The sequence below is a fragment of the Bemisia tabaci genome, chromosome 3, assembly GCF_918797505.1.
Source record: "Bemisia tabaci chromosome 3, PGI_BMITA_v3".
NCBI lineage: Eukaryota > Metazoa > Arthropoda > Insecta > Hemiptera > Aleyrodidae > Bemisia > Bemisia tabaci.
Genome location: NC_092795.1, coordinates 53,083,051 through 53,107,827, shown reverse-complemented (window position 1 = coordinate 53,107,827; position 24,777 = coordinate 53,083,051). Strand labels below are relative to the sequence as shown.

General features: G+C 36.3%; 4 protein-coding genes across 10 annotated transcripts; 1 reads left to right on the top strand and 3 right to left on the bottom strand.

Moving 5' to 3' along the window:
- Positions 1–193: 193 nt before the first annotated feature.
- On the bottom strand, positions 194–6,873 carry LOC109040244 (protein D1). Its single transcript, XM_072298792.1, has 6 exons — positions 6,630–6,873; positions 4,571–4,749; positions 3,743–3,866; positions 3,166–3,303; positions 2,296–2,374; positions 194–680 (listed from the first exon to the last, which is right to left on the bottom strand). The coding sequence occupies exons 2-6, from the start codon at positions 4,736–4,738 to the stop codon at positions 557–559; spliced, it is 633 nt and encodes a 210-aa protein (XP_072154893.1). The 5' UTR covers positions 4,739–4,749; positions 6,630–6,873; the 3' UTR covers positions 194–556.
- A 139-nt stretch (positions 6,874–7,012) lies between these two features.
- On the top strand, positions 7,013–10,909 carry LOC109040253 (protein D3). Of its 4 annotated transcripts, none has more exons than XM_019056117.2 (5): positions 7,013–7,388; positions 7,852–7,975; positions 9,386–9,448; positions 10,127–10,205; positions 10,650–10,909. In XM_019056117.2, exons 1-5 carry the CDS (start codon positions 7,212–7,214, stop codon positions 10,822–10,824), a joined length of 618 nt encoding a protein of 205 aa, XP_018911662.2. In that variant the 5' UTR covers positions 7,013–7,211; the 3' UTR covers positions 10,825–10,909. The 4 variants fall into 4 exon arrangements, with proteins under 4 accessions (XP_018911662.2, XP_018911664.2, XP_018911661.2 ...); XM_019056116.2 differs by having other exon boundaries at positions 7,014–7,388; positions 9,314–9,448; XM_019056120.2 differs by lacking the exon at positions 7,013–7,388 and adding an exon at positions 7,575–7,604 and having other exon boundaries at positions 9,314–9,448.
- A 2,154-nt stretch (positions 10,910–13,063) lies between these two features.
- LOC109040251 (protein D3) lies at positions 13,064–19,274 on the bottom strand. 2 transcript variants are annotated; one of them, XM_019056114.2, is made up of 5 exons: positions 18,788–19,269; positions 18,160–18,280; positions 16,781–16,918; positions 14,783–14,864; positions 13,064–13,444 (listed from the first exon to the last, which is right to left on the bottom strand). In XM_019056114.2, exons 1-5 carry the CDS (start codon positions 18,935–18,937, stop codon positions 13,246–13,248), a joined length of 690 nt encoding a protein of 229 aa, XP_018911659.2. In that variant the 5' UTR covers positions 18,938–19,269; the 3' UTR covers positions 13,064–13,245. The 2 variants fall into 2 exon arrangements, with proteins under 2 accessions (XP_018911659.2, XP_072154889.1); XM_072298788.1 differs by lacking the exon at positions 16,781–16,918 and having other exon boundaries at positions 18,788–19,274.
- A 793-nt stretch (positions 19,275–20,067) lies between these two features.
- Positions 20,068–24,735, bottom strand: LOC109040243 (protein D3). Of its 3 annotated transcripts, none has more exons than XM_072298790.1 (6): positions 24,146–24,733; positions 23,281–23,438; positions 22,703–22,826; positions 21,344–21,514; positions 20,943–21,018; positions 20,068–20,628 (listed from the first exon to the last, which is right to left on the bottom strand). In XM_072298790.1, coding segments are annotated over exons 1-6 (597 nt in total). In that variant the 5' UTR covers positions 24,147–24,733; the 3' UTR covers positions 20,068–20,561. The 3 variants fall into 3 exon arrangements, with proteins under 3 accessions (XP_072154891.1, XP_072154890.1, XP_072154892.1); XM_072298789.1 differs by having other exon boundaries at positions 23,281–23,452; positions 23,993–24,730; XM_072298791.1 differs by lacking the exon at positions 23,281–23,438 and having other exon boundaries at positions 23,993–24,735.
- Positions 24,736–24,777: the final 42 nt, after the last annotated feature.

Here is a 24,777-nt window from a genome sequence, read left to right as displayed (position 1 = left end):
CCTACTTATTAGAGCTTTCCCGCTTGTTTTGTTTTTGAGACCCCAATTGCGCCCTTGACTCTTAGAGGATGAGAGTCTTGTGGCATTTGCGCTTTTGCAAGTTGGCAACACTATATTTCCTTCGTTTAAATCCATTAAAAATATCGACATTGGACGACACAAACTGCCTCACCGAGAATCGATTGTTTCAAAAACATTTAAAAGGAGGAAAAACAGTGTTGCCAACTTTTAAGAATCGCCACCGGGTGGTGGCTTAAACGGCCGGAGTTGTTCGCCAGTGACTGCGACTGGTCTTCTGCGAATAGTTGGTTGTTTGCGAGTGATTCGACGTTTGTTGACGAATCGTTGTTGAAGGACTCTCAGACGTATTGTGCGGGTGTTGAGATTCATGGTGCTCTGAAACCGATGCCTGCTCAGGCTCTTGGTAGTCTGGGTTGTATTTATCAGGAGCACGCCGAAAAAGTTCGGCTCAGGTGTCTCGAACTCGTCGCTCGATAGAACGTATTCGTCGTCTTCAGTGGTGACTACCTCCGTCATCGGACCGGCAGAGGCTAGCTCAGTTGTAGTTAGATACGTATCGTTGACTACTTATAAAATAGTTGGCAGCTATTACCTCTCCCAACTTATACTTGTCGATGAAGTGGCTCGTCGAAAATTTGGCTCTATACTTTTTAATTGGCCTGGAAAAAAAAAGGAAAATGGTCAACAATGGGAGCGTTGATAAATTACGCTGATAGGCGAATCCGAGGGCGGGGGGCGAAAGGAGCGTACGCCCCTTTCGTTCTCACGAATAATAGGAGGAAGAAAAAGAGAATAAAGAAAGGAGGGTAGTAGTAGTAATAGTAGTAGTAGTAGTAATGGTTGTAGTTGTAATAGTATTAGCAGTATACATAGCTGTATTAGTATGACTAGTAGTTGTAGTAGTAGTAATAGTAGTAGTGGTCGTAATAGTAGTGGTAGCAGGGTTATAGGACATTTCGTCAACGACTTTTTGTCCGTCACCTGTTTTTCCAGCAATTTACGTCACGCGTTTTTCGCACGGAGTTTGGTCCACGTGCAGTTGAGCTAAGTTAATTGGCCACATGTAAATACAACGACAATGCTCACGACGTTTTGGATGAAATGTAAATGCTTGGAGAATGTGGTTTGCTGTTTTTTGTTTTGTCGTTTGGTCCAACGAGAATAATATAGTTAGAGTTTGGTGAAATGGGGGAGCGTAATCCAGAAACAAAATTCACTAAACCTCTACACCTGCTTTATGTGTTAAATATTCATGAAAACATTGACTCATACTGCATATTGAACGTTTCATAATTTTCAAGAATTTTCCAGGGGAAGCTCCCTTGAACCCTTCTTCCGCCCACTACCCCCGTTTGAAGTGCCTGGATCCGCCTATATTGATGCTCTGAGGGAGAGGAGATATTCCCGCGTATAATAAGAGAAGAAAGAGGCAGTGTCAGCGTAACGTAATCTACTCTACGGGTAAGAAACGCAAAAAAAATTATACGAAATTTTTCATCCTCATTTCTTCGACTTTAAAGGGCCATTCATAATTACGTAAATTTTATCCAGCTATATAGATGCAATATAGTTTCCCTCATTTTTTGGGATCCTACGGAAGGGGGGGGGGGATCTCAAGCGTACTTAATATTGAGAGGGTCTAGGATTGCAGTACAAAGCCTTACAAAGTAAGGGGATCCTATCAATGGCGAAAAAGTGCGTGATGACATTTATAAACTCTCCCAAAAAGGCAGAAGCAGACTCATTAATTTTTTCAAATTTTGATCAATTAAAAATATTGAGTTCCATCACAGAGGAATGATTATGGAATTCAAACCAAGAACTCTGAAAATATGCGAATCACGCGAAAATAATAAGTCTGTCCAAAAAGTTACCAGATCTATCGACTGGAGTCATAGTAACCGATGCGATGTGCTAAAACTAAAATGTCTTAATGCTTATAATGTAAACTAAAAATCTAATTTCACTGAATTTAATGTTGCACAGTAACATGGGACTTTTAGGCGTTGAAAATTAAATTACATACACTTAATGAAAAACCAAGCATTCTACTGTAAGAACAACACTCTTCCGACAATAATTTTCAAATGAGAAGCTGATTGTAGCTGCTTTTATGAAATCGTCCTATGTCCTTTCAGCGTCACCGTATCATTAAATCTGACCTCTGTTAGTGTGTGTGTGCGTTTATTAATAGCCGAGTGGTTTTTTTACGTCAACCGTTAAGCTTACGTGAAAATGTATTAGGTAATCATAATCTTATCGTAAGATACCCACCTTTTGTCCTTAAACATCCAGTCCCTGAATTCCTCCTTGTGCGTCTGTTCGATTACGACAAAAACATATCGATGCCAGGCTAAACAAAACAAAGTACGAGAAGACACTTGTATGAAATGTAAAAATAGGCAAGGTACACTATAATATATGCAAGAGAGGATTTTTGAGTACGATAATACACTTCGTCGCTTCTCTGACGTAAGGGCGTGTCTCAATTTCCACATGAGCCCTGAAAAGCATGAAGTTATATGGAGAACAGGGCTCACGTTGAAAACGAGGTACGCCCTAACGTCAGAGGAGCGACGACTTGTATGAGTTGCATAGCTTTGACACTGCTCGATATATTTCCGAAAAAAAAGACCCACCTAAATTATTTTTTCTTATTCTTTCAATGAAGATCTAACAAGCACTTTCGGCCTGATTACTGTTTCAGTTTTATTATGTTTTGGTTTTTACTTTCAAAATATTGTTAAATAAAACACAGGATGTTCCGCATCACCTATAGTTTTGAATACCTATACTTATTTCCTCTTTACTTGTCGATTGTATGTGTAGTTGAATGTTTATGGATTCAGTAGGAAATCAACCTCAAATAAACCAAACTTCGGGGGTTTATTATTACCTCATGGCTCCCAAAGGAATTTTACAGGAAATACTATACCTACTTGAAAACTAAAGTTCTTGTCAAAATTTTGAGATTATGCACAAAAACTAAGGAGTGCTGAAAATTCAAACAAAAGTTTATTTACGAAAATGTTTGTGCATTTTTTTTGCATTGGATGATCGCTCTTCCTTTTTCGACCAGACATTTGGTGCTATTCGTGTTTGCCTAATGGCGACTAAATTTTTTTGATACTTTGCAAGACTTACATCCTAACTGATGCGGAATGGGTCCTATGTAACTTGCAAGGCAGTCACCCTTCGAAATGTGAGTCTTTGGTATATTTGCCACGATCCAATGCATCCATTCTCTTTCATCTGGATTTTGCCGACTAGGCACATCTGGATCTATAAAAAAAGGAAGAAGAGACAACATTATGAAGACTTTCAAGATGTTTTTAATGTCTACGTCAATGGAAATTATGAGAATAAGATGTTTTTCTCCGACTTGGACGTATTTAAATCAAAAGAAACTGTATCCACTCTAATATGAGTCCTGAGATGTAGGTGTTTTTCTCAGTTCATTTCCTCACGAATTACGATTCACTTTTGTCATACTTTCTAACCCATGAAATAATTTTGGATCGTAGATTCTGAGGGACACTAATCTATTGTGTAGCTTGCATAAAAAACATGGAGTACCAATTTATTTCCCAAAATTTTAAGTTTTTGGGAATCAGTTATTCTAAAAAAGAAAAACAATAATGAACATTTACAAAATCATGCCACAGAGGAAAAGATGACACAGAGGGGCACATTTATATTATTCGCTTGGAAGACTGCGTACCCGTAAAAATAATTGTGTAGAGGCGATTTTCGATCGTTGGCCAGTAAAGTTGCGTGGGTTCCTCCACGAAAGAGGCCGGAGTTATTTTCGTTCCAAAATCTACCGTAACATTAAAATATTTCACCTAAGACATCATCCGGGAGGGTAAGTAGGTTGACGAGGAATGAAAAACAAGAAACATAGGATATCTAAGTGAATATATGTCGAAAAAAGTACCTTAATACATAGCATAACTAACTAGAGCAACTCGTATGAATATGATAATATTTAAAATTTTTGCTCCTTCTACATTTCTTCGTAGGTGAAATAAGCCATTATTGAAGATAACTGAATACTTCTCGCACAAAAAAGCAAACTCACTGAAATTACCAAGAAATGATGTTGAATAGTTACCATTTGAAAATGTGAAAAACATGAAGTTCGCAATGCCTTACAATGGAATATGGATTTTTTTAGGCTATTTATGAACAAAGAGGGTGGAATTAAGGAAGCTTATAGCTTATTAGAGCTCAGTTTGCGACTTAACGCAGCTCTGTGGCTTATTTCACCTTCATGTCACAAAAAAGATTATTTAATTTCATTCAAAATCAATACTTATCATGAATGCAAAACATGTGGTCAGCTCCACAGAAATGAAATTAAAAATGAATGGAATTGTTTTTCTTCCGCTATCATTTACTAATCCAAATATCAATTCAAAATTCTCAATTTATTTTTTGTCAGGAGAATCAAGACATGACGATACCGAAATGACTTACACCAAAAAGTGTGAAAGCAGGATTTGCGCAGTGAATGAAAACCACGGCATGTTTATGATGCGTACTTTACCTTCAATTCATTGTTCGGTACTACCCTGATGACGTCAGGGACAATCTGGGACCTTGTCATTTCGATATCCATTTGTTGAGAAGTCCGCATTAGATTCACATGTTGTATGACCGTGGCTAAGCATATACATACCGGGATTAAAATTTCTATTACAACCTTCGTTATCATTTCATCCTAGCCTGACACAAAAAAAAAATAAAAAAAAAATGACAATAAGTTGAGATGACAATGTGTAAAACGACTAACAAGGTTTTCAGCTTTACCTGTTTTGTTTTTCTTCTTTTTTATAGTAACAGTCTCACTGCCAAAACGAGGTTATCTCAGATTAAAACACATCTGTTGCATTTTAAATGCCGAAAATGCCATATTTTCCCCATTATAATGATTCTTTATATAATCGAGAGATTTATTAGGAACAAACGAGATTTTTTGAGAGACAACTCAATCTCCCAAAAAAATCTTAAAAAGGCGGAAATAGTTAGTTAGTATAATTTTAAGACATTCAGCGTCTCAGGCTATTAACGTCTTTACAGATAATTTTGAAAATGGGAGTATAAACGAAAATTTAGATTTTTAAATTAAGAGAGGTGAAGAGTTTCAGAATTTTGGTGGTAATATTGGGTTCATCGCATGTAAGAGGGTTTGTATTTCTGTTGATTGTAGGGGAGTAGATCTGTGATTGGAGATATCGGAGGGAAGAGCATCTGTTGCGTATCTAAGAACTTTTTCCGCTTTTCTGGTGGTAAAGTTTCCTCGGTTGAACACCAGGATCCGCCCGGTAACTCGAAGTAGATTTCCCTACATGGAAGGGAAATACATACATATCGATGGTGAAACTGAAGAAGTGCGTATCTTGATTTGTGGCGTTGCAGACTTCTTTTCATACTATATTTTCTACGTGCAAAACTACTGAACGCCGTTTCTTGAAAACGTCGGCGATTTTTCTTCTCCATGTGAAAAATATTCAGTAAAAATTTCATTCCAAATGTTTGTTCGATATCTTTTGAAAAAACAAAGTAGTAGTGGAGACTTTGAAACATTATAACCGGAGTAAGCAATTTTGTATTCAATATATGCCCGTGACTAGCCGTTAGAATAAGTACCTTCGTCTTCAGAGGCAAGTCTCTCAACCCAAGTAGCATTTTTACCAGAAAAATCGCCATATTTTGAAATTTAAGTGCACATTTTTTACGACTTTGTGGCGACAAAATTGCGAGGATCATCAACATCTGAGTGATTGTCCTCCATCATCTTGTCGCAATTTTATCTCTATGAAATCTCATTCAATAAAATCAAAATCTTATCTAAATATATCACGAGTTTTTGTTTGATAATATTGAAATAGATCGCCGTTGATAAAATTGCAATTTTATTGCAATTTTATGCGATGAAATCACGCAATTTATTGCAATTTTTCATCCGATAATATTGCAATAAATTGACGTCGATAAAATTGCGATACAATGTCCGATCAAACCGCAACTTATCGTGATCACCACTACTTGGCAAAATAGCGATTTTTTAAATAGGCTTGATAAATGGGACTTCAAATTTTGACAGAAAACACGCTCTAATTTGTCTTGAAAATTAGTTGTGAGCGGTTTAGGTGATTTTTGTCTTAGTTTGAGGCTTTAAGTCGCATTATAACCCGAAACTTACGTGGATAACTCTACCTAGTCCGAGAAATATTGAAGAATACTTTTTTTACTCGCTGGTATCAAGTATTCAATTTTTAGTGAGGATTCTCTTTCCCATGGACGGTCAAAAATCGCCGTTTCCCTCACGAAAGAACTTAACTACATTACAATGTTGTCAAATTAACCCTGACAAATTGCGTTTTTACCAAGAAATTCTGAGGAGTTTCTGACTGAAATAAATTTCAGTGATTTTTCCTCTGATCTCTTGCCTCAGTCAGGCAAATTTTGGACGAAGATTGCGAAGGCACATTCTCGTATAAAATTGAATTTTTGAAGTCATTTTTGCAATCTTGAAATAGAGTTACGCCCATCGTCCAGGAAACGACTAAATTAGAGGCAAAAAAGAAGATAATAGTACTTACCTCTCAATTCAGTTCAGAGAGAAAATGCAATGTATGAACTATACGTATAACATGAGAAACGTTCCATAAAATTTGACACTGACTTGCGAAGTGTTTTTAAGCCCCTTTTTGGCATCGTTATTTGTGAAAAGCAGCAGTTTTCAAAATATTTCAGTTCGAAATGACACACACATAATCCAATTGAGTCACTTCCTCGGTTTTTTAATTTGAGCACTGATGTCAGACCCGGTCAGAACTAGAGTAGAAGCATGATCAAAATTGTTGCATTACGTCAGTTTAGGCTATTAAAACCCAACGAAAAACGATGACAAAACAGCATTGATAAGGAACATGGGAGTTTGTTTTGTGATAATTTTTTATTTCATTTCATTCCAAATTCCTGAATTGTTGATTAGTTGCTCCACAGGATGGTAAGAGGAGCATTTCATATCCCAATGAACTTACATAATAAACGGTATTCTCCGTTCTCGTCACACAATGTGTCAACCGAAAAAGTTAACTTAACCAGGTCTATGAGATAATTAAAAAATTGTACAATTCCTCATCCTTGGAAGTGGAAATTTATTCAGTGATACTAAAGTGATGAAAACTCTGTGGTGTGTTAAAAATTATAATGCAAGGCCCCAATATCTGCTACTTTTCACTCAGGTTTGGTTACCACGAATCCTAGCAAAAGTTTCACCTTTTGTCGTGAGAGAGATGGACTATTTCAAAATCATGCCTGATCTTGTAACCGAGGTTCCACCTTTTATCTGCCAGGTAATCAAAAAGTTGTAGGTACACTGAAAAGAACATTTCATCGCACCAGTGTTTACCGGCATACCTTCCTGAAACTCGGGTCGCTTTCGGGTCAATTAATTTTTAAAATGGTCCTCCAGTTGGTGGATTTATATCGGAAATCACATATCACGCTTCACGCATTCCTCCATATACCTTTAAAACTTCTCAGCTCTTTGCACTATGTCTGTCTCCAAAGTATGAATTAAATTTTAACCATTTTTAATGGATGAAATTTTCTAATGCAATTTTTTCGTGTTAAAGAGAGAGAGGAAAACAATTTTGCCATTTTATGAGAATCACTACTAAAGATGGACGGGATCCTAGTGTACATCACCCCAGCTAAAAATCATGAAATTAATTCTGCATTAACTCTTTGCAGGTTTACAAGATATGAAACTCAAAATGAATTAATAAAATGAAAAAAACTCTTTATGATTCGCAGGTAAACTGGGCTAAAGCAGATGCTGATTTTGGCAACCGTTTGGAGCCTCATGAGGTACCTGTGCAACCGATCGAAACCATTTGGCCTACGGATGAAGGAAAATTATACACATTAATGTTGCTAGGTAAGTTCTCTGGAAAGTTATCTCCAATAAAAAATTAGCCCAGTCGTTACATGAAATTTTCAGAGATTTTTTTGTCGTTCTTGGAAAGAGGTCCGCATTTGAACGAAAGACAGATTATTACCCGAGAGAATCATATTAACGGTGTACGTAAGTCCGCACCGCAACCATGTATCTCGGTTTTCGATTGCGACGTGGCAGACTTACTGTCTTACTTTATTTTTTAAACGGAATACTACTCAATGGGAATTCCTAAAAACTGCTACGATTTTCCTTCCCTCAACAGAGAAAATTCTGCGAAAACTTCAAAAATGTCGCTTTGTTCTCCTTTCAAAAAATAATATAAGAGCGGAGATTTTCAAACACCGCAAACGAGATATGTGGTTTCGGACTTACACCGTTCATATATTCTAAAACTATACCACATTTTCTAAGGAATGTTTTTAAAGTATTTTCGAAATCCTTCGCAATACACTTTGACCAGCGTTCTAATTTCAATTGCAAACTTAGCAGCAATTTGACAAAACACCTAAATTACAAGTACCATATAGATATTTCTAAGTGCAAACATTTTCCCCTCTCCTTCTTCTCAGAGAATGTTGAGAGAAAAAAAAATTCAACAGAAAGCAAGTCTTCATTATTCTCTTAGGTGCCACAATTGGCAAGTACATATTTTTATACATTGATTCAAGCAATGATCAAAACAATCAGGTATTATTCAGGCACATAAAAGATCAGAACACTGTGTTTGACCCGATGATTCAAAAGGTTTTTTTTTCTCTTTTTTTTATAATGTAAATAATAAAAATTAACCTCGTAAATCTTTAGAGCAAATTGTGACAAAACAAGAGAATTTAAATTCTTTAAACGGAAGGCCTCACATCTTCAGCACATATTTTACAATAACCTGGGTCGTATTTTCAAAATCTGGATAGTGCGGGCTTATTTCAAATCATAAAAATCGGCCCAGTAGAACGATATAGCAAACTGTGCCCAAAAATAAGAAATTATGGGATCAGAGGTTATGGTAATGATTCACGTTTTGCCCATTTTTTGAATTCAGAAAAGGCCAAGGAGATGTTTTAGCACAATGTTAGTTTATTTATTTTTCAATTGTTTTACAAAAAAAAGAGAGGAGGAGGGGGAGTAAACGATTGTCACGAAATTTTCACGTTGCAGTAAGTTTAATGCTTTTTATCAAAACTCTCTGAAATGGGTGCAGATTTGTAAAATTTCTTGTATTTTAATAAAACAATCTGGTTCGTTTTAGAGAATAGAGCAGATAATAGCTAATCGCGTGGTATCTGCGAGAGCTAATTGACGTTGCTTTACTTTGAGCAGATTTAGATGCACCCACCCCGAAATTGCCAGTATTAAGGGAATATTTACACTGGCTCGTTGTAAATATTCCAGAGGACTATTTTATGAAAGGTGAATGTATCGCTCCATATTTAAGTCCGGATACCAGAGATAATCGTGAGTATTACCAACTAAGTCGAAATCTAATATATTATTATATCGTGCGTATTATCAACGAACTTTACAGACATATAGACTAGCTGGCTATTCTGGAATTCCGTAATGTTGGGTTGGGGTTCCAAACTCAAAGTTGATTTTTCCGTATCAAAATTTTGGCGGGCAATTTTCAACGTTCTCCATGTAGATTTCGCCATCAATAATTGTTTACATACAGAAATGGGAAAATAAAGAAATGTGTATCGTAACAAACGACTAATCTGGGTAGTTTGAATAAGAGACAATCAATTTTAAAGACACAAAATCTCACTCTCCCAACATATTTTACAAATATCCCTCTTCTGAAAAGTCAGTTTTCTAAAAAGAAATTGATCGTAAGAGATAAACAAAGGGATCAATTTCAGCCCAATTGGAAAATAGTACACTACTCGCACATAAAACGTGCCTAAAATAATGAGAATAATTTATGCACATTTTTTTTAAAGGAGCTCCCTTGGCTCTTCCTCTTCCTATAAAAAATCTATATTATACACATAAAACGAATTTCTGTAAATGGTGTCCTAATGGTGACACCTATCGTACTTATATTTTTTTTTTGAAAGTCCTTGTATTATGAAAAGGCGTTCATTCATTTTAAAATTTTGATCACTAATAATTTGGAATACATTCTATTTACAGCTCATCGACTAGTTTTCTTGGTATTCGAGCAACCAACGCCCACCCACATAAATTTTGAGGTGGTTACCAAAAAAGCACAGTAAGTGACGGAACTGACATATTCTTATCACGATTCACAAGATCAGATTATAATTAGCGTTCCCTTTTGAATTCATTCTGTATCTTCATCCCAGAAATAATTTAAAAGTCTCCTTAACTTAGACAATATCATAAATTCTTGGAAACGGTTTGCACTGTTTACTTTGTTTGTGTAGCACCATGTCCCATAAAAGAAGGGACGTTTTAAAAAGTCAGCCCATAATATACAGGCAAGACATATATCAGCACAGCAAGTGAGCGCAAAGTTGTGATGACTCTAAGTTTGAAAACACACAATTCACAAATCTCGTTTACTGAATGGAAACGAATCCGTCAATCAATCCCATTTGACACATTTCATTTCTAATATTTCATTTCAACAGAAAATGTACATTTTAGGATCACTCGAGTAAAGTGATTATAATTTTTTCACTCTTTGTTTTAGGTTGGAGCATGACGTAAGAGGAAAGTTTTCGTGGCGGGAGTTTGCAAAAAGGTGGGAACTAGGAGCTCCTCTCGCAATCAACTTTTTTCAAATAGAAAGACCAGATCCATCGGATCGAAGGGCGCAGATAAACCCAACAGACTCGGAAAATGAGGGAGGCTGGTTTAACTTTTAAGACTGTGGATTTATATTTACAGAACGATAAACACAAATATACACATTAATATACACATTATACAATATACACATTAAATACTCTCTTCATCTCTCTTTTATATTTCCATCTAGGGTGTTTTCTTTCAGCCAACCGAGCAATTGGATTACATTTTGCATTAAGGAACCAATATCTCTGGCTCTTCTGTAAAAGGACCTTTCTGCGTACCATGGCATATACGTTGTTTCTAAAAGGAGCCAGAAATAGTGGTTCCTTATTGCAAAATATGGTACAACTGATTGATACAAAATTATTTCAAAAGATTTACAGTTTTATTTATCTCCAGAAAGGATATTGCTGCGTGAACTTGTCACTCATCGATGGCTAAGGAAAAAAACCGCCTATCTGCAATCTGACAAATATATAGGACGAAGAAATAACGTCACATGTTTGTAATTTTACGTTCGGTTTGCAAGTTTCTTAATGCTTTAACGCGTCATTACAACGATCCTATTTGAATAGAAAAAAAAATAGACCCATCAGCTTGCGCATTTAATGGTGTAAAATACGGAAAAATCAATTGAACACTTTTTCGCAAAATTTTCAGTAAGTCAGTATTGTTCCACAGCCATTGTTATAAATGTCTAATCCCTGCATTTTTGCTTCCTCACTGCGACATTGAAATTTGTATTAATGTCAATGTAACTTCTGTTGAATTTTGTATTCATCTTCATATTACTCGAAAAATTCCTCGGATTTTTCTAAAGCCTTATTGTCAATGGCACCCCGCTTAAGTTTAATTTTTCATGAGAAATCCAACGTTTTAAATATTATTGCTGCTTGGGTTAATTTCTGAGAATATTTTGCTTGATAGTGATTTCGCTCAATTTTAAACTTTTAAAAGGAATTTTTTTCCTTCCTTCTTTGCATTGATTTTTTTTTTTTGTTTATTTCAGTTCCTTTTCTTTAGTTAAATTTCAACCGCTTCTTTATTTTTAATTCTACTTTGAAAATTATTTATTTCCTACACGCAATCCTGCCTCCAGAGCCCTCAAACTATGCGGTCAAAACTGCAGTGGCGGCAAATGAAAGCCGAAAAGACAAGCGTGGAAGCTACTTAGATTTTGACCTTCCGTCGCATTGCATTGCTACGGCGCAAGGATACAACTATTTTAACTCTCCAGAATGCGGGCGGTATCACGCCTCAGTTGAAGGCGTTTTCGAAACTCCTATCTTTCTTTTGCAGGATTCTTGTGTCCCGTAACATTGGGAGCATAGAATGAAGGTAGAGTACCTATATTGAGAGAGTTTGGCCACTGGGCCCCATGGAGAGGCTTAGGACCCAAAAACGTCTGTGCTTTGTTTTGGTTTTTGTGGATGGGAGGGGGTCATTGCCAATTTTTGACGGTTATCACCAACCGCACTTGCTGCCAACCTTGCTACATCTAAGTTACCTTTTTCAAAAATTGCACACGATTAGCCTCAAAAATATGCAAAGAAGTCGCAAATAGTGCATTTGAGTAAATTTCTCGTTACGATAAGCAAATAAAACTACATTTTGAGTCATTTTGCATTACATTAATTTATGGCGCCAGTCATTTTTGGGTCCTAAGGGCTCCATTTAGCCTAAGAAGGCTGAGGCAATCAGAGGTGGTAACACCAGTGGCCATACTCTCTCAATATAGGTACTCTAAATGAAGGGAATGACTAATTTTGCGAGTTTGTGCGACAGTTGTGCGCCCTTCTCGCTTTAACAATTTCTATTTTGTCTCCATTCCAGTTTATATTGAGATCGAAACTAAGAAAGCTCGGGTATGGGACACGCTGTATTTGACCATTGCACCATGATAAATAAGCTCCGAGTTTTGCTTTTACCCAACACATGAAGGGAATCGTAAAATTTACATTTTTTCTGGGGTAACAAAAAGAGAGAGAAAAAAAACTCTGCGATTTTTCTACGAGACTAAGATGACCTTGGGTCAAACAGACATTTTTCCTCTCGTAAATCCCTTTAATCAAGTCTAGCAAATGTGTCACGTATTTAACTTGACGAATTTCAAGTTTTTGTATAATGAACCGAAAGGTCTTACGAATAGACCTGAAAGGTTCCCACAGTAGGTATGTACTAGGCTCGAATCATTCGTCCAAAGAAAACTATCTAGAGGATGGTTTTGCACCCTTGGATGTTTGTACGAGTTTCTTGTTATTTTGAGGGATAAGAAAAATAAAAGATGCTCGAAAAATATAAAAGCGTATCTAAACGTGTGTAAATAATTTACTCCCAGATATACTTTATTCCGGCTTTTGTCTTTCACAAAATTGACTGCATAGCATGTAAGCAAGAATTAAAGGTAAAGCATTGAAACCCTAAAGTCTTGGTTTGCCTCATTTACATTTATTTGTCGAAAAATCATGGCAACGATAAATGCATTACACTTTCGTCTAAAAGTCATCATCATCGGAGGGTTTTGTCAAGTCAATTTTTGCGCCGATTTTCCTGTACTCTTCATCCATGTTATCATCGTAGCGTGGATCAAGAACCATTCCTGATAGAAAGAAATTTCCAAAAGTAACATTCCCAAGCTTGTAAGCCTCTGCAAAATTCTGTGTGTGAAACTTGCCCCGTGTTGAATTATTTGGCCTAAATGTGAAAGAGAACAGAATGCAGCTATTCAGGGAATGACAATTATTTTGATGTTATGTACGTTCCTTTCTTTAACATTCCCTGCAGTTACGTCTGCTTTGTATGACCTTCAGTGGGAGAAACTGCTTGAAATTATAGGATATACCAAATCGTAAAATATGTGATTATAAATTTGGCGTCCTCTTGAACGATCTGGCCTGAATGTGTGCAAGAGAACACATTCACACAATTCCTCTCAAAATTACTTTTGCTTTTTCTCAATTTTTGAAAGTGTTCGTAAAAATATTGCATAGAATGGAATTCAGAACGGACCTCGTCTCGAACGATCTGGCCTGAATGTGTGAGAGAACACATTCACGTAATTCATATCAGAATTCCTTATATTTTTTCTCAATTTTTCAATTATTCGTGAAAATTTTGCCCTCTGAGGCATTTTCATTTCATTCAAATAAATCTATAATTTATCAAAAGATGACACATTTTTCTGACATGACAAGAGCGTTACGAAAGAACGAAATATTCATCCTTGCGATAAATTCACGGAAAGAGTCAATATTGTGTGTTACTAATGACAATTTTACACTAAGATACATATTTTACAGTCTGGAGATGCTTGAATCTCTCTTTTACCGTGATTTTTGATTCAGAAGTGGTCCATGGCTCCCCGGGAAGCATGGGTTAGGAACGTCTGACTCTGAAGGGCGTAACTGATTAAAGATCAAGTCAATTTTGCGATGATTTAGTTTTGCAACAAAATATGAAGATTTCGAAAATCGTACTGTGGGTCTTTTTCAATCCAGCATCATTCATGATGCCCTACTCCAAATTGAAGGAAAAATCTCTCAAATGACACTTCGGATATAAAAACATATAGAAATCAATGAGTAGCTTTCTATCAGAAGTCTTTAGGGAGATTAGACTCTCCCCTCTCCTCCTTTCGCCAACTCCGCTTTATCTTTCTCGTTATACGTTCTATCGCTGTACGTTACCGAATTTCGATATCTTTCTGTAGCCACCAAGTATATTCAAGTTTAAGCTCGTCTTCGGGTCATTTCACCTGCACTTAGGCGGGTCGTTTTTGCCGTATGCTTTCTTCCTAAATATTTTTACCCCCCCCCCCCTTTTTTTTTACTAATTGTCGGTATTACCTTTTATCTCTGTATTGACCTCCCTTTTATGAGGTGGTAATGACCTCCTTTTTTCGATTCATATCCGCGCAATGACAAACCACGGTTTGATAAACACCTGAGGGGAGGGGACAAAATATTTCGGTTTGAAACAATCTCTCAAATTAATTAAGTTTTTTCAAAGGAAGTTCGGTGCAATGAAACTTACGTTTTGTCTTTGTACATCAAGTCAAAATTTATTGGTTTCTTTCCAGGTTGCTTGTATACAAATAATACGTATCGATGAATACCTAGAAAAAGAAATTAAAAGCTTCAATAAATATGTGTCATATATTTATGAAGTTCATTGGATCGAAATTTGCTACTTTAATTCATTCAAATACTTCCACCAAACTGCTTCGTAACTAGCAATGTTTGTTAATTGCATCTACATGGTACTTACCCGTTAACAATTCTTTAAATATTGAGGGGGGGGGAGAGATCCCCCTCACAAAACATCATGTTTGAAAACGACTGTTTTTGCTATTGACGCGTGACGCGCAATAATTGGCTCATTGTAAGTATACTACCGTGCTAAGGAAAAACGCCGTATGAACCTTCGTCAGTTGCCGAATTTCCTTTGATCAAATACGAATTTTCAGGAAACATTTGGAACATTTTCCGTTCAATTTTTCAGAGAATTTTCTCCGTAATTAAATCTATATCAGTTAAAAATTTCAAGACGAAATATCCATGACTCTCCTCAAAAATAAACATTTTCTGAGAGGAAATTTGGCAACTCTCGAATGTTCATGCGGCGTTTTTCCTTAGCATGGCAGTATAGGATATTTACGTTCGGAATTAAGATCAAGGTCCAAGAGACAATTTAACTGTTTGGTCAGCATTCAATCTTCTATATCCAGCAGATACAACATCCTGTTTAATTACATAATGATTTTTTTCAGCCAAGAATACAATTTTTAAAGCTGAATTGATATTGTAAATTCAAAAGATGGAATCAATGAGATCTGTGTATATCATTAATCATTAAATATATTTAGACGGCTGCAAAGCTTGCCAAAAAGAATGATAACCTCCCTAATGATCAACTCCCTTTTTGCCAGAGATACGCCTTTTGAAAGACATACTAGATGTAATCGTTCGAACGCTAGGCGGCAAGCACTCGAAACTCCCTTATTTTCATTTCCAAAACTGAAAGGTTAGAAATTCAGTATTTTAAAATATTCATAACCTTCGCATTCTTAATGTTCAACACATGATCTAATATATTATCCATAGGCAAAGCGCAAAACCACGTTTCTCCATCTTGGTGGTTCCGCTCCTGCTTTTTTTTTTTTTTTTTTTTTTTTTTTTGGAATAAAAATAAGCCAACTTTGTAGTTCAACATGTGCACAGAATACCTATTCCACCAACAGTAAAGAAAAATGAAGGAAGTTTCCAAGGAATTACGCTTACTAGTTTTTCATGAGGAAATTTACAGTGTAACAGAAATTTGCGACGTCGCAAACGGGTATACGTGGTTTCGCACTTTAGCCATCGTTATTTATTACATTCTAGCTCCCTAATGCTGCCGTGCTAAGGAAAAACGCCGTAAGAGCCTTCAAGCGTTGCCAAATTTCCTTGGATAAAACACGAATTTCCTGGTAAACTTATGAATATTTTCCTTCCAATTTTTTAGGTAATTTTGTTCGTAATTTAATCTAAAATATCTGAAAATTTCAAAGAAAAATGAGCATGAATGTCGTCAAAAATACATGAGTAATTGCAGGAAATTTGGCAACTCTCGGATGTTCATACGGCGTTTTCCCTCAGCACGGCAGAATGGACCTCCAGCGCAGCCCACATCAATCTCCGGTTTTCTGCTCAATATTGGTTGTCATTTAGCTGTAACGCCCGAAATACACTTGTACAGCGTATCCAAAAAAAAAAAATAAAAAAAAAAAAAAAAAAAAAAAAAAAAAAAGTGGATTTGAAGTTCCTAATAGGAGGGACAAGACTCGACTTGAATACGTTTATGATTAAAGTGAATTCGAGACACACCGCAAGTTTATAACGACTAAAACTATAATCTGGAAGTATTTCTATCAAACAGAAAGACTATGTGCATTATGACGTGAGTCCTGTTATGCACATATTCTTATGGGTCTCAGGGCTCATGTTTTAATGCACATAGTTCCGTTTGATAGAAATGAGTCCATAATCTTACTTTTGGTTTGCTCCGGAATAACACCCAAGTACTCTGTTAACGTTTGACCTTCCATCGTCCTACTTTCAGGAATATTCACAACAAGCCAATGCTGATACTCTCTCAATATCGGATTCTTCTTATTCGGAACGTCCGGATCTATAAAAAATAAGTAGGCAAGGAAGTTTATAGGTATGAGATGAGTTTTGTTTTAGCTTATTTTCAGCGAAGGAAAAAATGCTAATGTTGCTCAGGAACGATCTGAGGGCGCCTGACTAGTCTCTCTCAGCGGAAAAGGAAAAATAACATACATGCATCTTATATAATAAGAACAAAAATTATCATTCTCAAAATATGATACAACAATCTTTCTCGTTAACGCTAACTCAAGAGACCGGTCGATTTCCTCGCTATAGAGATGGTTTCGTTTCAACCGTCGTTGATAGTTGACCAGAGGCGGATCCAGAAATTTGGCAACACCGAATGTCCTCCATTTAAACTTATGCAAAGAAATCGATTTTTGTCGGAACACATAGCTTTTCCAAGAATCGATACATTTCCATTGGTTTAAATGGAGAAAAGACAATGTTTCCAATAAGCTGGCTCCGCCAATGTAGGTAACAAACGATAACAATAGTTAATTAGAAATAAATGGACAAAAATCGACATCGATGACTCAGTAGATTAAGGTACCATTCAGGGTTGCAAAATCTCTACAATCCCACGATCCTAAGATTGCAGGCTCGAGGTGTACACTGGTCGGAAATGGTGTGCACCGCGGAAGGTTCTGCACCGAGAAGTTACGAATTTTCACAGATTAAAGCGCGCACCGTAGTGAACGCGCAATGCGTGAAGTATTCATACAGTCTTGTAGGCGCTGGTGAACGCGCAATGCGTGAAGTATTCTTACAGTCTTGCAGGCGCTAAAATGCGTTTGGTGCCGGCCGCACTGTGCTCTGCGCAACAAGTTTAAGTCACTGAGTCAGCATCTTTACCTTGCTACCGCTAAGCTGTAAACAACGGTAGAAATCATTGTTTACGCTTTTGAGAAGGCATTTTCCTTGGTACGAGCCTACACTTTGACCCATAGGCCAGATCTACAAGTGACGACAGCTCGCAATAGAGTGTTGCCTCGTTGCCACGCTTTTTACGTCAGGAATAAAATACATGTATTTAATATTGAAAGTTCAAGGAACCGATCACTTTTCTGGCTGTAGAGAGGTTTTCATTTTCAAAATAGTCGTTACAGAGAGTGACGACTGTATGTTAAAAAATTATTAAAGGATTAAATTGAAGATCATCGGTTTGAAAGAGAACAAAGAAAAATAATTTCATTTTTTTTGTTCCTCTCTTATATGTTCCATTTTGTTTGACGGTCCTCGTCATTGGGTCACACTTACCTATCATTATTAATGTGTAATAGGCACCAGGTTCATGCTCCCATTTGACTTTTGGTGGCTCTTTGACCTCTGATGCTGAGTAAGCCGTCCCAAAATTACATTTTTCATCCCCGTATTTCACCTGATGTAAAGTGATAATACAATTAGGTTTGTACCAAGCAAATATGCAATGATGTTAAAATGGATCTGGCTAAAAAATATAAATTTCACAGTATCATATCTAGAAGTTCTATCTTTTATATAGGAAACCAAGCGAGAAATCTTCGTTTCTCACGAGTATGTTTATCTTTTGAACTTAGCTCGATTCAGCATAATTTGTGCGACTCAGCACTCAGATTTTGTTGCAAGTGTTTGTAATTTTTAAGTTAGAATAAAAAGTAAATCGAAGACAATTTTTCATTAAAAACCTCTTGGCATTAGGATGATACTGAACTATATGCGCTACTCAGGTCCATCTACGTTATGCTTTAAACATGAGCAAAAAAACGAAGGCAGTGTAGGCTTCTTTCACGAAAGAGAGAGAAAAAAAAAACAAAATGCAATGAAAGAGAAATTGAGGTGAACGTGGTTTGTATGATAAGCAAGTTACAATTATGAAGAAGTAAAAAAGTAAACAATTTCAAGTTACCTTCAGCTCTTTTTCAGGACTGTAGATAAGCACATCTGGGATTATTTCCTCTCGCTCAAAGAATGACTTAATCTGTGTGGGAGTGTGAACATATTGACAGCAGCACAGAGTCAAAATAGATGAAAATAGCAAGGACAGCTCGAAAAACATGCTTAGGTGTCTTTACCTTTCTTTCACAAAATCTATCAACTTTTCTTCATTAAAACCATTTTTTTGGGGGTGCTAAATTTTGATATTTTAACGCAGCATCAAATATCACGAGAATATATCATTTAAGAGTCAATTTGTTTACTCTGGCCAATGATGACCGGAGCCATATTGGTTTTAAAGGACATTCGAAATTGCTCTTCATTCTGAGATTTTACTCTTCCCTTCTGCTAAACTTTTACACTCCCAAAATCACATCACATACTGACTAGACTTTCAGCTTCGCTGTTCGTGCAATACCGGGGTATTATTGGACTGAGTTGTGTGGACTACTGAAATTTGAAACAGATACAATCTAAATTTTATTTTATACGACTCATTAATTTTTCGATAACCCCGTTTCTCGTTTCGTTTGACTTTATAGATTCATTGCGCTTACGAGTCTGCCAATTCTTCCTTGTCAGTAAATTAAATTTTATTTGTGTCAATCTACTGAGTGCCATCTAATGACCGTATCAGGTCACTGCACTGTAGTTCCAAAATAATACGGAACTATCTGTAGTATCAGCTCTCAAACCTCCTAAATTTTCATTTCTGGTGATTGCTCGTTCTAGCGTTCTATTGGACCGATTTCATCATTTTTGCGGATATCGACAGATATCTATGCGGATGAGCCCGCTCTACTCAGATTCTGGGAATTTAGCCCAGGTTTCAGCATATTATGGGGTAAAGTTGCGAAGTGCTGATAGTATACCCTCTGTGGGCACTCCCATCAGCGCGTCTGTTTCATTTTCGTCTAATTTGTAATTTTAGGTATACTATGATGTTCCTTGTATCCAGCTCATAAGAGAAGTTTGACTACTTCGTCATCTCGTAATTTTAATTAGGAGCCTAATTTTAATTCTTAAATTAATCGTCCATTATGATGTTATTGTCTCTCATATCTTATAGTTAAAAAAAAAGAAAGAAAGGAAGAAGTTTCGAATTCTTCCATGTAAACAATGTAAATTTTAATTCATTGTTACGGTTATTTCCAGCATATCACTAGGCCGATTTCCATAATTTTGTGGCTATAGACAGATGATGGGTAGTCCCTAGACGAGCAAAAAAAAATAGCAAATTACTTGTAAATCAAACAGCAAAACTCTTTATTCCTTAAAGATAATTCCACAAATATTTCGTTTCAATTTTTAATGAGCGACATGAATTTACAATTAGTGCAAACTAACTCCTCCCACTATTTACATGAGGTAAACTCGTCCCTTCTTTTTAAATGAAGTGCTTCAAATGGTCTGAGGTTCTTATACTCGTAAATATTTCAGGAATTTCTATGAATATTCAAGCACGGTTCTTGGGTGTTGTAAGGACTAGCTCGAACACGTCTACATTCTTCCTTTGGGATGCTGTATCATGATATTTGGGCGATGTGAGGTGTAACTGATGTGTCTCTCCATCTTCTCTGTGATAAACTTTATTTTGACTCCTCGATGTCGTGAGCGATAGTTCATGGGTATCGTCCACATCCTCGTCTTGATAAAATGCATGTGGTTGTGAATCTATCCTGTACTTGTTATCTTCCAATTTTCGCGGCTCTCTTGTGTTGAAGAAGTAGTTCACAGCTAGTGGTTCACCTAAGGTTGTACTTTTTGGCGAATTCTCTTGATGAAAAACCACCACGGAGAAAATCATCCGCGCTGAAATGAAAATTGACAGCGCGGGATCATTGCTAATAATGAAAGTAATGAAATAATATAATTTAAATAATAATTTTTAATATAAATTATTAATGAAATAATGAATATTGATCATCAATGAAATAAAATAGTTGACACACCTCTAATGTTCTTGAAGTATTTTTTTCATTTTCTAATTCAAAATTAAAGTTGGTTTCACGAAGGAAATAAATGTTTCAATGTTTGAAGTTCCCCGTTTGAGTCTAAAAGTGTAAAGTTACAAGAAATAAAATTAATATTCAAAGTATCTGACTGAAAAATGATAAAATACTCACACATGTTTTAAGTAAGGCTCATCAAATTTCACCTTATGATCATGCTCGTACACTAGGAATACGTAACGGTGAGGTGCTGAAAAAATGAATCATAATCAGAGAATGCGCAAACAATCAATAAGAAAAAGCTAGGGATTTAAAATTCTTTATTCAAGAAAATTGATGCAAAAAAGCACAAGGTAGATACACGCTGGTAACAATCTATTGCTCACCATGGCTGCCCAAGTTGCTCGCCATGCCCAGCCCATGTCAGAAATTGCGTTTCTTAACTTAGTTCCGATCTAATTTCTCACTAAGTTGGGGGCATTTTAATTCAGACTTTAGCTTTCTAAGCATTTTAGAATACTATAGGCAGCTCGTATGGACTTCGAAGTATTTCATGCAGGAAAATGAATACATACTCCCAAATCTTTGAAATGAGACCACTCCATAGTACTCTGTGAGTGTTTGTCCAGCCGAGATATTTCCTCCGATGGGTTTTCCGTCTATGATATCATCCGGAGGTATATTTCCCACGATCCAATGCTGCCACTCTTCTCTTGTTTTACTCTCTGGGGTTGGAAAATCAGGGTCTGTAAATATTTTCCCCGAAAAATCATATTTAAAATCTAAAAATAAAAATATTTCTCCCGGGAGAAAAACGATGTGTTCATGGAAATTTAACATTTAGGAAGTTTCCTCCAAAGAATACTTATTATTAAAAAAAGAGTTGTGGCAATTTCTCACATAATCTTACACTTACATGTTTCAATTTATTCCAAGACGTCTCCCACAAAACTTCAAAAAAAAAAAAAAAAAATTAGTTTTTTTAATTTATTCTTATGTCAGATCACGTGGTTGGTGTGAATATGAATTCTTGTAAAGAATCAGAGCCAAACAGATTTTTGATCGAGGGTCAACCACAGAAGGAATCTCCTCACCGCATATCAGTGGTCTTACGTCAGTGAACGCAGGACCGCGTCATAGCTGTTCTTTTGCACGAGCGTTCACAAGAGCTCCGGAAAGATAACGTAGGACCGCGCACTACAACGTATTTCCGTTATGGGACGCAGTGCCGCTATGGTTACGTTACTTACGCTACGTTACTTCGATCGCATCATCACGTGCATCACGTGAATACCCATCCAGAGCTATCTGGTGTCCGGAGTACCTTCGATCATAAAAGTACCGCACTCAGCACGCTCCACTCAATTTCAAGTGCGGACACACGGAACATAAAGTCAACCAAAACCGGAAACGCAGAGCCGCATATCTTGCGTCAATGAAGGCAGGACCGCATGTTTGCGGTAAATTGCGTTTATCCAGATGGACATTCACTTGTATCCAGAGGACATTTCACCTTACAGATGTTGCATCCGGTACGCTTCACCAATTTCATCAAGTGCGGAATATTATTCGGCGGTCACCACGGTAATAATGTCACACGGGATTCCACGTTCAGGGAACCGTGGATTTTGGTAATATTATTGATCAGCACAGTAGCATAACCATGCTCATAATAGTACACGGTCATATCACCGTGCTCATCGTTACAAGAATCAAAATTCACGGTTCTATACCACCGTGGAATCCCTTGTGACATTACTACCTATTGTAACGGTAGAATAACTGTGCTTTTTTTCTCGGTGTACGGTGGACAGCCATTCAGTGTCACCTGGCATCTGGAGGACCTTTGACCTTAAGCTACATTTAAGTTACTTTAATGTTCCCAGAACGTGGCTTCTTGAATGAAAATCGGAATCATTATTGTTGAGACTCACCAGTTAGAATGAGAGTGTAAAATTTATGTCGCGTCGGGAGCCATTCAACATTAGTTGGTGGGAACTCAACGGTGATTGGACTGAGATACGTTCCGAAGTCAACGCGATGTTTACCGTACTCAATCTATAACAGTGAATTCTGGCGATTTAATCTTACATACAGTTTTGATCATCAATATTGTGATTGGACACAAGTAATATCTCTAAAATAACCTCTTAAAACCATTAATAATAATTGTGATCATGCATGGCTAAGTATAAATTGCTCTTTAATGTAAAATAATAAGAGTAACATGTAATGTATATAACACCTGGAGCGCGAAGTGTTTCAGGGGTTGGACTGCGAAGCTGTATGAGGACATAGCCTATATGAAGTTTAAAACATTTTGAGTTTCAATATTCATCACATTGCTGCAGCTCTTGACGACAAAGTTGCTTGATTTTCACCTTCTTTCCTGTTACCTATTTTGATTTTGCCTTTTTTCCAGAAAGCCATTCGGGATGAAGTGCTTCGATAATATGATAAAGTAATTTCCCTCCTATTTTTAAAATATTTAAAATTACTGTTAAATACTCACAAAAAGTCGCTGAAGTGGAACCGTATCAATAACATCTGGAAGAATTTTGCTCTGATTAACGCACTCTCCTATCGGTTTTTGAGCGAAAGACGTGGCAGTTCCAAACACGGTTGATATCCTCAGTAAAAGGACAATTAGTATAGAGGTTTCTACGTCCACTGATCGAAAACATCTAAAATCAGTTACAGCCATTCTTTCATATTCATTAATGTTCACAAAACAAAATGCCTTTATTTTTTTAAATGGATTTTTTTAATTTTTGATTATGATATGCAGGCACTCGTCTGATTTCCTTCTCTTACATCTTACTCTTACCTACATGTATGATTCTGACTAAAATTTTTTAACACAGAGTATTAAACTTGGAGCAACCTACTTTAATCATTTCATTGGAACTTACTCTGTGAAGAGCCTCCAAAGTGTAGGCCCGTAGAACTTTTTGAAATACATCTGAACCTAGGAAATAAATAAAAATCTGGGAACTCTGCATTTGGATTCTGAAAATGATAATGTTTGAGCTGTCAGAATTATCAGCTTTCCGATGACTCCTCGATCTGAATTTTAAAAGGTTCATGCATTTTATTACTTTAGAGGAAAAATTTTAAAAAAAATTCACAAATTATATTGTCTTACAGATGAGTTTTTAAGAGTAATTATGAAATAAATTAATGTATTCTGTGTTTATACATGACAGAATCTCCAGAATATGTACCTTATTGTTTGATGATATTTGTAGTTTTTTGCATTCATAACACGATAAATTGATTCCCAGTGAGGAATAGCACATGATCCATGACAAGGCACAACAGTAAGACTAGAATTCACAAAGTGGATGTTGTATGTCCCGTCCAATTGAAATACCTACTTCAAAATTGAACACTTGATTCCACTTCGAAAAATCCACCTCTCTCCTTGTTAACGCTTTTGCACCTCTGTATTTTACACTTACTGTATTTGGTTACTTACTTAATTGAAAACTTTGAAAGTGAAAATAGATTTTGTCAGAATTAATCAAAAGTTGCACACCCGCCTCTATCTCTCCGAGGTTCAAAAATAACAAAAAAGTGATAAACAATAAAATATAGGTAACTTTTTCAGATGGACAGAATATTACGATACGCTCAAATTTCTGTGACGTTTCGTCTAGACTTATTATCAAACAATCAAATAATGCCCGAGATACGATCTCAATTAGTTCAACGGCTGTCTCTGTATGATTACTTCAGAGTAAGGGCGCCGAACAACTGCAATTATAATAATTCGAGAATTGATTATTCCTTAATCGTTAGTCAATCTTTAAATACTACATTCCAAATTGACGCATTAATATCTGATTAAACCAAAATGAAAATATACATAAATCTGGCTTCGCACAGAGGTTTGAGATTTAGTTTTTGCTTTAAATTAAGAGAGCCAAGAAAATCCGTGCTTCAGTTTAATCACACCTCGTGATGAAAGTTATTAATTTTGCCAGGCTGGTGGTCAAATTTGCATTAT

What these genes read in the sequence shown, in the direction of transcription:
- LOC109040243 (XM_072298789.1), bottom strand. Translation starts at nt 24,030, where the DNA reads ATGAATGCAAAAAACTACAAATATCATCAAACAATAAG. An exon ending in TTACACTCTCATTCTAACTG is followed by an intron (nt 21,515 to 22,702) that starts GTGAGTCTCAAC and finishes AAATATTTACAG; the next exon opens with ACCCTGATTTTCCAACCCCA. An exon ending in CTCATTTCAAAGATTTGGGA is followed by an intron (nt 21,019 to 21,343) that starts GTATGTATTCAT and finishes TCATTTTTTCAG; the next exon opens with CACCTCACCGTTACGTATTC.
- LOC109040244 (XM_072298792.1), bottom strand. Translation starts at nt 4,738, where the DNA reads ATGATAACGAAGGTTGTAATAGAAATTTTAATCCCGGTATGTATATGC. An exon ending in TACCGAACAATGAATTGAAG is followed by an intron (nt 3,867 to 4,570) that starts GTAAAGTACGCA and finishes ATGATGTCTTAG; the next exon opens with GTGAAATATTTTAATGTTAC. An exon ending in TGGATGTTTAAGGACAAAAG is followed by an intron (nt 681 to 2,295) that starts GTGGGTATCTTA and finishes TTTTTTTTCCAG; the next exon opens with GCCAATTAAAAAGTATAGAG.
- LOC109040253 (XM_019056116.2), top strand. Translation starts at nt 7,212, where the DNA reads ATGAAAACTCTGTGGTGTGTTAAAAATTATAATGCAAGGCCCCAATAT. An exon ending in ATACACATTAATGTTGCTAG is followed by an intron (nt 7,976 to 9,313) that starts GTAAGTTCTCTG and finishes TACTTTGAGCAG; the next exon opens with ATTTAGATGCACCCACCCCG. An exon ending in GTGGTTACCAAAAAAGCACA is followed by an intron (nt 10,206 to 10,649) that starts GTAAGTGACGGA and finishes TCTTTGTTTTAG; the next exon opens with GTTGGAGCATGACGTAAGAG.
- LOC109040251 (XM_019056114.2), bottom strand. Translation starts at nt 18,937, where the DNA reads ATGTTTTTCGAGCTGTCCTTGCTATTTTCATCTATTTTGACTCTGTGC. An exon ending in TTACACATTAATAATGATAG is followed by an intron (nt 16,919 to 18,159) that starts GTAAGTGTGACC and finishes TATTTTTTATAG; the next exon opens with ATCCGGACGTTCCGAATAAG. An exon ending in TATTCCGGAGCAAACCAAAA is followed by an intron (nt 14,865 to 16,780) that starts GTAAGATTATGG and finishes TTCTTTTTCTAG; the next exon opens with GTATTCATCGATACGTATTA.